A 12,388-nucleotide genomic window follows, 5' to 3' on the forward strand; every position below is an offset into this window, starting at 1 on the left:
GTTTCTTGCAGACACTGCTTCGCGGCAAACCGCAGCCTCCGAACATTCCAGGCTGTTCTCCACATCTTTCTCTCGTTAAGGAAGTTTCGCTTTCAAAAGGTGCCAGGACATTTCACACGCGAGCCTGTTCTGTCTTTGGGAACGTGTACATCGGGAGAGAGAGGAAGTGTTCATCAGTTTTTGTCTGAAGAAAAATGTCCTCCGGACCGAGGATGCGGGGGGGTGGGGGGGGGGAACATCTTACTGCGAACCTCTGCTTCGCCTGAGCTGCTTAAGGTCTTACTGCTTTGCACCCCTCTACTTTTCCTTTTGCCAAATCATTTTTTTAGAGCGAGGATTAGTTATGTCAATCATGCACACATTCCTAAGGTACACTGCCACTTCTGAGTAAGCTGACGCAGGGAAAAGATCAGAAACTGTGTCCAACCTAGAGGACCCGGCCCGGGGGTCGACTGCTGCCCCCTCAGCGCCGGGGCCCCAGGCGGAGGGTGAGGAGGGGACAGGGCATCACGCCCAGGAGGAAGAGCCGCGGGCCTCCGCCCCGTCAGCGCACCCTCAGGAGTCGCACTTCATCAGACGTCCACCAAAGAGACCGCAGGCCCGCCCAGGAGGCATTCGCAGGATGTTTCCTCAGGAGCCCTCGCCCGCACGCCCACCCGCCCACCAGCAGCTTCCGCCCGAGCCCTCGACGCCCACGCGCCACCCAGCCCGCCCGCGGCGGCGACCCCGACGGCACGCAAGGCTCCGCCCGCCCCTTCGGCCCGGCCCCGCCGTGGGCGCCGATTGGCTGCCCGGCGCGTCCGTCTGCGCCCGAGCCCGCCCCCGGCCCTCGCGCCCCGCCCGGCCGCACGCCCGCCGGCTGTGGGGAAGCGAGCCGGGCGCCGGCGGGCACAGCCGGCGGGCAAGCGCCGCCGTCGGACAGAGCCGGGGCCGAGGCTGGGCGCCCGTCCGCAGCGCGCCGCAGGCATGACGGGGCCGAGGAGTTCCCTGCGGGCGCGGGAGCCGGAGCGGCCCCGCTCGCCTGCCGCAGGTGGGCGCCGGGCGGGCCGGGGGGCGCGGGCGGCCTCGGGCACCGGGGCGGGCGTGGGCGCGGGTTCTGAGCGGCCCTGCTGGACGAGGGGCGCCGTCGCGAAGAGGGGTGCTGAGTGGGCGCGGGGGTCATTTCGGAGCCGCACGGGGTGGCCCTGGGCGGCGCGTGGACCCGCCGGTGCTGGGCCCTTGGGAGAAGGCGATCGTCGGAGGGAACTTGCCGCGTGTGGCGCTCTGCCGGCGGGAGGATGTGGCCCACACCTTTGTTGCTGAATTACGAAGAGACTTCTGGTTTGGGGGTGGGGGAAAGTAACCCCCACCGAGTTGGCTGACGACAAAGCAGCGCAGTGGCGTGGCATCAGGTGGCTGTGCGGTGTCTTCGCACCCTGGCTTGCTCCCTCCCCCCGCACCTGGTGAAGGCTGGCTTCCTCCGCACCCTTCACCTGTGCCCTGGAGTCCCAGCTGCAAAGAAGGCGGCTGGAGGACCACCGCTCCTCTGGCCTGAGCCCACCAGCAGGTTTTGGGGATTTGCTGTGTACACACACACACACACACACACACACACACTCACTCACTCACTCACTCACTCACTCACTCACTCACTGTCTCTCTCTCTTTGGGTTTCAGGTACTACAGCGCTGATGGTAGTTGGCAGGTGCAGTGCTTGCACGCTAATTGTTGTTGGGGCTCTCACCAGGAGCTTTTAATTCACAAGGGCAGAACTTGGGTGTCAGAGCCTGGTTCTGGCAGTCAGGATGGAGACCTAGTCATCCTACCCCAGAGTGTGGAGGTGCGAGTCGCAGCTACTCGGGACTGGGTTCTCCATCAGTAAACTGGGGGTCCTCCCAGGCTACAGCGCTGAGATTTCCCTGCCTCCCACTGTCAGAAGTTGGGAGGATAAACTTTTTTTAAAAGAAGAAAAACAAAACAAAAAACAAACAAAAAACTTCCCCTCCGGTTGGTTTCTTGTAGAATGAGCCAAATGTTTCCCGTGGGTGTATTCATTTGGACATTATGTTATTTTCTGCCCTTCTCCCTGCTTGCCTTTGGTAGAGAAAGTTGGAAGTAAACGCTGGGGCACAGCTGGAGAAAACTGGTTTGGGAGGCACGAAAGTGCCTACTCTGAGCGTCACCTGGTAGTCAGGAGTTTTTCCTTCCTCTGCACCAAGTTCGGGGTGTGCCCGTGTGGAAGCCCACACAGGGAATTCTTGCATGTGGGGTCTGCAGTGGGCGTGCAGCCAGGGAAGAATGCGACTCAAGAATCAGATGGTGGAAAACTTTATGCAGGACTTGCGGCCTCCTCTCTCTTCCTTGCCAGTTAGTTTGGCAAACAAACACACAATAAAAAGCATGTTTAAAGTCGGTTGCCCACATGAGGATGGGATTTTTTTGAGTATATCACTGTTTTGGTAAGAGAGACCAAGATTAACTTTCGAGATAACAGAAATACATACCTCTTAACTGAATAATAAGAGAGACAACAGAAGAAAACTCGCAGAACAGGCAGGAGAAGAGTGTTGGGAGTCATTTTTATGGTTGGATGCTGAGAATATTTGAATGACTATGCATGGTATTACTGAGGAGAAACTCTTAGAACCGAATGCCGCATGGGGAAGAGTTGGGTCCCCAAGCCCAGAGCCGACACTGTCCCTTACTCCGCCTGTTGGATAAGCCCACAGTTGTCACAGTTTGGGTGAACCTCTGTATTTGAGGGCTGTGTCTGTGTTGCACACTTGTTCTGGATCCCCTTGCCTTGGGCCAGTGTCAGGGTCACGAGTGGTCCCACTCAGCTCCGGCCAGGCTGCAGCTCTTGCCAGCACCTCCATCTGGCTTTGCTGAGTGGTAACATTTACCCATGGTGAAGAGACGCGTTTCTGGCAATTACAGTAAGCTCAGTTTCCAACTGAGCTACAGGATTCCTGAATGTTCCGAAAGGGTTGTGTTAGAAGACAGGCATGCGCAGTGTGGACTAGGGCCCCTGTTCTAGCTAATCTTGGCATACCTCGACTTTGTTTTATACTACTAAGATTTTGTTTTATACTAAGTAAGATTGGGTGTTTGTAGGCAAGGTGGAGGTGGCCAAGGGAGAGCCTAATACTAAGTGAAAATTTTAGTAGGAATAGCTAGTATTTATTTATTTGAGAGGGAGGGAGGGGGAGAGAGAGAGAATCCATGAACACCTGCAGTGAGCAGAGCTGGGAAGGTGACCAATCAGGGCTGGAAATCCAGCTTGGCCACTGCCCTGTGAGCTGCCTGGTGGAAAGCTGGAGTCGGGACCACAGCCCGGCGTCCAGCCCAGGTCCTACGCTGGGTGCCTGGTCTTCCCTGCTGCCCTGAAGGCCCGCTCCTCACGGCTGCTTTCTGGCCTTGTAGTCTGAGGTCATTTTTCCTGTTTTAAAGAACTGAATCATCCTGCACAATGTGTCCCACCTCCATGCAGTCTTTTCTGTTAATGGAATGATGTATTCTGGGGGCAGACACGGTACAGCCGACGAAGGTGCAGCTGGGGTTGAGTTTCACGTCCGCATCCTCTCCAGCCCCCTGTTCATGCCAGCTCTGGAAGATGGACAGTGCTTGGCTCAGGCACTAGGGCCCTGTCACCCTCTGGGACACTGGACTTGAGTTCTTGGCTCCCAGCTACAACTTGGCCCAGTCATAGTCTGTTGTGGGCATTTGGGGAATGAACCAGCAGGTAGAAGGTCTCTCTGTTTTTCATGCTGTTGTTCAAGTAGACAAGAACAGATAAACTTAATGATATATGTTTCTCTATATCATGAATGGCTTATTCCAAAGCCATTCAAAGGGACTGATTTTATGTTTGATACAGATGTTTCTGATACTCCATAAGCAGTTTCTTGTTTGTTCACATTGACTGGTCAGAGGTAATCATTAGGCAGGCACATGGATTTACGTGGTGAGCATTTAGGCATTCTCAGAAGGAGTAAGCAAATGGGAAGGAATGAGGACTGGGAGGTTGGTTGGACATGAGAAGCAATGGGTTAGACCCATGCGCATCCTCTTCAACGTGGCCTGCTCAGAGTTGTTCTGGGAATTGTGAGCTTATTCTAGAACATTTGCCTCAGGGTTTCTTGCTCCTGAAGAGCTGAAACGACTAGAGGGGACCCTTACAGTGGGCAGTGTGTGCCAGAGGGAACCGGGCGAGCATAGAGGGGACCCTGATGGGGCCATGTGTGCCAGAGGGAACCGGGTGAGCATAGAGGGGACCCTGATGGGGCTGTGTGTGCCAAAGGGAATCGGGCGAGCATAGAGGGGACCCTGATGGGGCTGTGTGTACCAGAGGGAACCGGGCGAGCATAGAGGGGACCCTGATGGGGCAGTGTGTGCCAGAGGGAACCGGGCGAGCATAGAGGGGACTCTGATGGGGCTGTGTGTGCTGAAGGGAACCGGGCGAGCATAGAGGGGGCCTTGACAGTGGGTGGTGTGTGCTGAAGGGAACCGGGCAAGCATAGAGGGGACCCTGATGGGGCTGTGTGTGCCAGAGGGAACCGCAGTGAGTAGCTGAGGGTATCTGTGTGCTCGCTGTAACCTCAGAAAGAACTGTTTTCCTGATTTTAAAACAAATAAGGGTTTAAGGGGGGAAACTCACTGCAATTAATACACAATGGCATGCAAAACCCAGGTGGTCTGTAATTTATATGATTTGGCCACCAGTTGGGCCCCACTGTTCTGCTAGGCTTAATTTCTGTAAGATGATCAAGTACCAAAAGTCCTTTCTCTATATAGAAAAAAAAATCACTTTGCTTATTTTGGAAGAGAGACAGAGAGAGTCTTCCATCTGCTGATTCACTCCCCAAATCCCAGAACAGCCAGGGCGGGGCAAAGAGCCTGGAACTTGAAGCTGAAATCGAAAGTAAAGCCAGAACTCACCTCTAGACACTGACTGGGATGCAGGTGTTCTATGCCGCCGTCTTAAGCAGTGTACTAAATGGCTGCCTTTAAGTGGAAAATCCTTCTTGTACAACTCTTATCTTGAGAATAATCTTTGATGTGGCTCTCGTCCCAGCATGGACGTGACTTCCTCTGGCAGGCGCTTCCTGGGCCATTTAAGGGGGATGATGCCTTTCTGGGGGTATAAATGCAGACACTGATGTTCCCTTGTGGGGACTGGACATACACTGACCCTGGCCTTGGATGACCTTTGCAGCCGTTGCTCCATCGGGCTCACAGTAGTTACGGAATCTGCTCAAGGTTTTAAGTAATTGGTGACCAGGATTCCCAGGCTAGTATGGGCTCAACTCATAACCATCTATCTGTTAGTCCATCTGGAAACAGTTTCTAGCTTTGACCTGAGCGCACACCCTTTATTTCACCTTATCACAGCTAAGTAATATAAAGTTGGTTTATCATTTTTTTTATTGTTGCTGTGGCTGAAGCTAACTGCTGCCCACATCTGGGGTGCAGAGCAGAGGCCTTGAAGAGCTTGGCAGTGCTGAACTGGGACTTCATGCAGTTGTGGCTCCCTGTGTGCCTGACAAAGGCTTCCCAGCTTTGGAGATGTTACTGGAGCAGTGTGTCTGGCTAGGAAATCTTTCCTTTCTCTCTTGTCCATGAGAGTTCTCTGATAAAGGTTCAGTCACTTAGCAAGACATTGAGGCTGTAGACAAACTGATTTGTACTTAACAGAAGATTCGTGGTAAATCAAGAGGAAAGATTTGCATGTATTCTCATTTTTCCAATTACCTATTGTTCAAGACACATTTAGTTGGAGCCAGAATGACTAGGTGGCATCCCACTTAAATATAGAGATGATATGTGGATGTTCGTTTCTGGGAGACAAAGGACTGTTGTCAGCACTATTGCTGGTATTCCTGGGTAGGAAACAGAAGTCCCAGAGACTGCAGTACATAAAATGCTGTGCTTGGTGAGTCTCTGAGCTGAGAATCGAATAGTGGATCCTTTCCTTTGGTTTGACTCTGTAGTTATGAGGTTGAGTCTGTGGAATTGTTAGATGGCGAATCCTGTGGTATCTTACTTTGTTAGCTTTTTCTCCTCCTGATAGTTAAGGACTGTTAGGGTGAGTCTTCTAGCAGAGGAAGTAATCAAGTGATTGGTAGTGCCTTTCTCAAGAGTCCTCCCCCCCGTTCAAAGAGAGATGGAATCTCACTAAATGTCAAGAGTTAACTCACAAGAAAAGAGGTACTTCCTACACTATCTGTAACTGCAGATCAGTTCCTGGAAGGCTGGGGTGGGCAGTGGAGCTGACGGGGGCGCTCATTGGAGGTGGTGCCTTGAACACCTGGTGTCTGCCCTGTAAGCCCAGGCATAGAATACTCCAATTCATTCCACCTCCAAAGGGGAGAGAGAAAAGTGAATCCCTTCTGGCCTGGTTGTCAGATCATCCCTCCCTAGGGCTCATCTGCCACCTCTGGGGTGTCTCTTCAGACCTGTGCCAGGAGGGCCTCGCCTTGCCTAGGAACTCTGTAAAAATCTCAGAATTCTGTGACTTCTAAATATGCCACTTGGACAGGCTGAGAAGTAGGAGTTGGGGGTGGGCAGCATAACTGGCAGGAAAGGGGAAGTGGGAGGAATGGCGAGCCGGTGTCAGTGGGGAGGCTCCGTGGCATCAGCCAGCGTCTAGATGTGCAGTGCAGTGATAAGATCAGCTGCTTGTCATGTTACTTCGCATTTACAAATGAACCGAAGTGTACAGTTTGTAGTTGAGGATTAGGTTGGCTTCTCAACTTGAAACATGGCCAGCAGGTGGCTAGTTGACATGCAGAATCCTTCAGTCTGATGGCTGATAAACCTGCAAACCTGATAAACCTTCCTCTGCAATCTGGAAAGGAAAATCGTGGGAACTAGGCCTTAACTGAATCAGTTGTGTTCGCCTGATTTGCTCTTGAAATAATTGCTAAACTTGGTTTTTGGTAATTAGCTGATTGTCATAATATTTCAGTGTCTTCAACGCTCATGTCATTGATTCATTCTCATTCTGAAATGTGAAGATACAGTTTTCCCTCTTCCCCTCCCTCCTAGTCCTCCTCCCAACCCCTCCCCCAGTCCTCCTCCCAACCCCTCCCCCAGTCCTCCTCCCATCCCCTCCCCCAGTCCTCCTCCCAACCCCTCCCCCAGTCCTCCTCCCATCCCCTCCCCCAGTCCTCCTCCCATCCCCTCCCCCAGTCCTCCTCCCATCCCCTTCCCCAGTCCTCCTCCCATCCCCTCCCCCAGTCTTCCTCCCATTCCCTTCCTCCTAGTCCTCCTCCCATCCCCTCCCCCAGTCCTCCTCCCATCCCCTCCCCCAGTCCTCCTCCCATCCCCTCCCCTAGTCCTCCTCCCATCCCCTCCCCCAGTCCTCCTCCCAACCCCTCCCCCAGTCCTCCTCCCATCCCCTCCCCCAGTCCTCCTCCCAACCCCTCTGCCAGTCCTCCTCCCATCCCCTCCCCCAGTCCTCCTCCCATCCCCTCCCTCCCTAGTCCTCCTCCCATCCGCTCCCCCAGTCCTCCTCCCATCCCCTCCCCCAGTCTTCCTCCCATTCCCTTCCTCCTAGTCCTTCTCCCATCCCCTCCCCCAGTCCTCCTCCCATCCCCTCCCTCCCTAGTCCTCCTCCCATCCGCTCCCCTAGTCCTCCTCCCATCCCCTCCCCCAGTCTTCCTCCCATTCCCTTCCTCCTAGTCCTTCTCCCATCCCCTCCCCCAGTCCTCCTCCCATCCCCTCCCCCAGTCCTCCTCCCAACCCCTCCCCCAGTCTTCCTCCCATTCCCTTCCTCCTAGTCCTTCTCCCATCCCCTCCCCCAGTCCTCCTCCCATCCCCTCCCCCAGTCCTCCTCCCAACCCCTCTCCCAGTCCTCCTCCCATCCCCTCCCCCAGTCCTCCTCCCAACCCCTCTCCCAGTCCTCCTCCCATCCCCTCCCCCAGTCCTCCTCCCATCCCCTCCCCCAGTCCTCCTCCCATCCCTTCTCCCTAGTCCTCCTCCCCTGCCCTCCTCCTTTACCTTCCTTTCCTCTCTTCCTCCCTGCCCTCTTCCCCTCCTCCCTTCCTTTCCTCCCCTCCCCCTCCTCCTTTACCTTCCTCCCTGACCCTCCCCCAGTCCTCCCTGACCCTCCCCCAGTCCTCCCATCCCTTCCTCCCTTGCCCTCCTCCCCTCTCCTTCCTTTCACCTTTGCTCTTGCTCTGTTTTACAGAGAAGCTGGTCGCTTCATGGGGACACGGGTGCTTTCAGGTGGCTTGGTTCACTGCACCGCGAGGACCAGGAGGTCTGCTGGTATTTGTCAGGATCTTGCGTGACTTCTCCGCAAGCTTAGGGCATCTTTCCTGGGCGGCAGGCTTTGTGTGATGTTTTGAGTTTAGTTGAACCTCAGTGATTTCAGAACTGCCTGAAATTTGGATCCAGTGAGAGTAGCCTAGCAATTAAATCCTCAACCTTGCATGTGCCAGGATCCCATATGGACATTAGTGCACATTCCAGTTGCTCCACTTCCCATCAGCTCCCTGCTTATGGCCTGGAAAAGCAGTGGAGGACAACACAAAGCTTTCTGGGACCCTGCACCCACATGGGAGACTCAGAAGAAGCTCTGGGCTCCTGGCTTCAGATCAGTTCAGCTCCAGTTGTTGCATTCAGCAGACAGAAGATCTTTCTGTCTCTTCTACTCTGTAAATCTGACTTCCAATAAAAATAAATAAATCTGACCCAAAATCCTGAAATCTGTTTTTTTCTTTTTTTGAATTGTATGCTTTGTGTCTCCTGGTGACTTTGTGTCCAGAATTGCTGTTAGGAGGCCGTGGAGAAGGGGGAAGTGGTAGTCTGCGGCCTGGCCTCTCCCTGTGTCGGGCAGGAAGCTGAGGCCCAGAGCAGCTTGGCTGTGTACAACCAGGTCCCTGAGTTTCCATCCTGTGCCACCACCTTGAAGCCATCCTGTGAAGTGACCACCTTGTAGTCTCGCTTCCTGCTTTGTAATTGCGTGATGTAGTTAAGGGAAGAGAAAATACATGGATGCTTCAGTGTTTCTAATGTGTGTGTTAAAAATCAGAGGGGAGTTCCAACATAGGAACCTGGTTCTTTTTTTTTTTAAGATTTATTTTTTTATTATTTTTTTTATTGGAAAGGAGGATATACAGAGAGGAGAGACAGAGAGGAAGATCTTCCGTCCAATGATTCACTCCCCAAGTGAGCGCAACGGCCGCTATGCCGATCCGAAGCCAGGAGCCTCTTCCGGGTCTCCTACGCGGGTGCAGGGTCCCAAAGCGCGGGTGCAGGGTCCCAAAGCGCGGGTGCAGGGTCCCAAAGCGCGGGTGCAGGGTCCCAAAGCTTTGGGCCGTCCTCGACTGCTTTCCCTGGCCACAGGCAGGGAGCTGGAAGGGAAGCGGGGCTGCCGGGATTAGAACCGGCGCCCACATGGGATCCCGAGTGTGCAAGGCGAGGACCTTAACCACTTGCGCCACCGCGCTGGGCCCAGGAACCTGGTTCTTAAGAAGGGGCGCCCAATAGGCTGGCTGCTGCTTGAGTTAAGGCTGCACCATGAAATAATACAACAGTCCCCAAGTGAATATGTTTGTGTTCTTAAACTCAAAGCTCTGAGGGATCCTCTGCAAAGCTGGGCTGGACAGGGCTCCATGGATCTGGGCCCAGCCTTCCCTGTTGCTCCTCCACTGTGCTTTTCCGTAACCACAGAGACATTTTGGCCCAAAATGACTGCTGGAGGATTGGTCACGCTTACATTCTAGCTGGTAGGGAGGCGCAAAGGCCCGGATTCACCTCTCTTGATGGATCTTTCTGAAGGTTGCACTTCCCTTTCTTGGCCAAGATTTGTACACACATATCTGCCTCCTGCCCTGGGAGAGTGTGGAGCAGCCCTTCATCTAAGGAGCATGTGTCTAGCTACAGGGCAGGTGTCCGCCTCTGGAAGGAGGAGAGAACAAACCTTCAGTGGAGTCTGCAGGCTCTGCCATCGAGGCGCATGGTCTGGATCTTGCCTGCATGCATTCAGTTAGATGTTCCTTGGCCATCTCCTGTGAGCGTAGGCTTCGAGGGAACAGAGAGAAAACAGAGGCAGCCCTTCAGCTGTTTACTGTCTACCTAGGGAGACACACTAATCAGACCCAAACATGATTATGTAAACTGTGACAAGTGCTGGCGAGAGGACACCATGTGCCGTGCAAGACGAGTATGAAAATCCTGGGACTTGCTCAATCTCGAGAGGGGAATTTGGGATGGGAACCCTTCAGAGAAGTGACATTTAAGCAGAGAATTGGAAAATAAGTGACACGAACTAGGCCATGAGAGAGGGGAATGTTCTAGACTGAAGGAATAACAGACAACAGGAGTGGGCTTTTGGAGGAGTTAGCTGGCAGTCATCTTGGAACAAGAGGAGGGAAGGAGGAGGTGTTGGGTCAGGTCACAAGAGGAGTGGGGCACGAGAGGCCCATCTGGCTGCTCCCATGTCAGGGTAGCCCAGGTACAACGTTTTCAGTGCTGAAACTAGGAGAGTCTCAGGCAAACCAGAACGAGGGGCCACCCTCCCCAGAGGCCATTTCAGAAAGGCTGCTTAATTAGCTCCCAGTCCTGGACATGCAGCAGCTGCGAGCAGAAGTAGCCCGTCCTCTAGCCAGCGAGATGGCCTGGCATGACTTCTCCTCATGATAGGTAACTTGGGAAATGAGCCGACATCTGGTGAGACAGTTGAGATCCCAGGAAGGGCAGAGATGGGGGAAGCCCTTCCTACGTAGTTGTGTATCTTAACTTGGAATCACCTAGGAACTTAAAGGCAGACACCTGGCCTGGGCCCCAGCCCATGAGACATTCCGTTGGTGAGGCCAAGAAGGTTCTGTGGCCCAAGCAGTGCCTTGGCGACATCCATGTGCAGACAGCACGGGGCGGCCTGGGAATCTGTGTGGTATGGATGTTGCTGCTGCTGCCTGCACGCTGTGGTGGTTGGCAAGTTTGTTGTGGAAGTCGTTGGTTTCTTGGAAGAACATATCTGCTGGTCTGTGTGAAGGTAGCTGTGTCCTCTATGAAAGAGGCCAGGTGTCCATGTGTGTCCCCTTGGCCTCGGGGTGCAGCTGGGCAGTTTGCAGTCAGCATGTCTTGGGTGCTGACTGGCACTGCAGGCAGTCGTGGCTGCAGAAGCACCTGCTCCTGGGCTTCTGGCCAGGAGGGCACATCCTTCATAGCTTTCTCATACTTGCTCACATCAGTTGTTGCCAAGGTGTGGATTTTTCTGACAAGAAAAGCTGTGAAAAATGTTTTAAGTGGGAATTGATGTGTGCATTTTTAAACACAGCTCGTTTCCCTCACCCCAGCCCCCAAGTAGAAAGCAGAAATTGGAGAAGGCAAACCAATGAGAAGGTTTAGGACTCGTCAGTAACAGCACCCAAGTGATTCTGATTAGTGGGAAAATTGCCACAGAACAAAAGTGGAGGTGTGGCTGGTAGGCATCTTGCACGATGCCATTCATGCATGATCTGTGTTCACATGGAGACGGCCTCCCATTAGAGGGCCGAGCGTTGAGTGAGCCCCCATGGCACAGCAGCCACAGCAGGGTCCTCATGTCCCACAGGCTGAAGGCCAGGCCCTGCCCATGTCATCTGCTCTACCCTTCTCCTGTGCTGAACTGATAAAGTAGGCCTAGCAGGGAGTAAGAGGTCCAGGAAACCTGTCAAACATCAGTGACTGAGAAAATCTTCCTAAGTTGCGTGGCCAGATGGGCTTGCCTAGCTTTTACCCGAACTGAACTCACCGCTCCAATACCAGGCCTCTGTCCCAAAGAAAGACAAGGAGGGAAGGAGGTCAGCCAGCAGGCCTGGGTCCTGCCTCTAGACTTGCCAGCAACCGTGTGGGACTCACCCTCAGGAATAAGGCAGAAGCAACAGCATGGGAAGGGCTGACTGGCAGGAAAGCCCCTCTCCCTGGATCCTTGGGGACAGTGGGCTAGGAGCTCCGGCTCCCTGTCTCCTCTGGGAGTGAGGTGCTTGCCCCAAACGGACCCACAGGGCTTGAAGTTGACAGGAGGTGAATGGAGCCCGTGTCTTCTTGGCTTCCATTTGTTTGCAGTTGTGTAATGCTAATACAGTCCCAGGCTGCATTGATTTCAGTGTGTCATGTGGAATAGGGCTTGGCAAACCACAGCCCCCGGGTCATAACTGGTGGCATTTATCTGAGAGGCAGAGTGACAGATCTTCCATTCCTTGGCTTACACCCCACATGCCTGCACTCACCAGGGCTGGACTAGTGTGAAGCCGAGAGCCTGAATCACCTCCATCTGGGTCATCCTGCTGGGTGTCCATGACCCAAGCACCCCAGCCATTGTTTTGGGCCTTTCCCGGGTGCGCTTTGGCAGGAAGCTGGATCCCAAGCTGAGTAACTGCCGTGTGGATCTGATGCACTTCAGTCCAGATGGAGGTGT

General features: G+C 53.9%; 1 protein-coding gene across 1 annotated transcript in view; it reads left to right on the plus strand.

The window, feature by feature from the left end:
* The first annotated feature begins 877 nt into the window (after window positions 1-877).
* The window catches only part of OTULINL (OTU deubiquitinase with linear linkage specificity like), a 30,368-nt gene continuing 18,857 nt past the window's right edge, over window positions 878-12,388 (plus strand). The window contains exon 1 of the mRNA XM_040977421.1: window positions 878-1,030. Coding sequence (XP_040833355.1) covers window positions 967-1,030 — 64 coding nt within the window. The 5' untranslated portion in view covers window positions 878-966. The remainder of the gene's footprint in view (window positions 1,031-12,388) is intronic.

This window comes from Ochotona curzoniae, unplaced genomic scaffold (genome assembly GCF_017591425.1).
Source record: "Ochotona curzoniae isolate NIBS_2020 unplaced genomic scaffold, NIBS_Ocur_1.0 contig_2754, whole genome shotgun sequence".
Taxonomy (NCBI): domain Eukaryota; kingdom Metazoa; phylum Chordata; class Mammalia; order Lagomorpha; family Ochotonidae; genus Ochotona; species Ochotona curzoniae.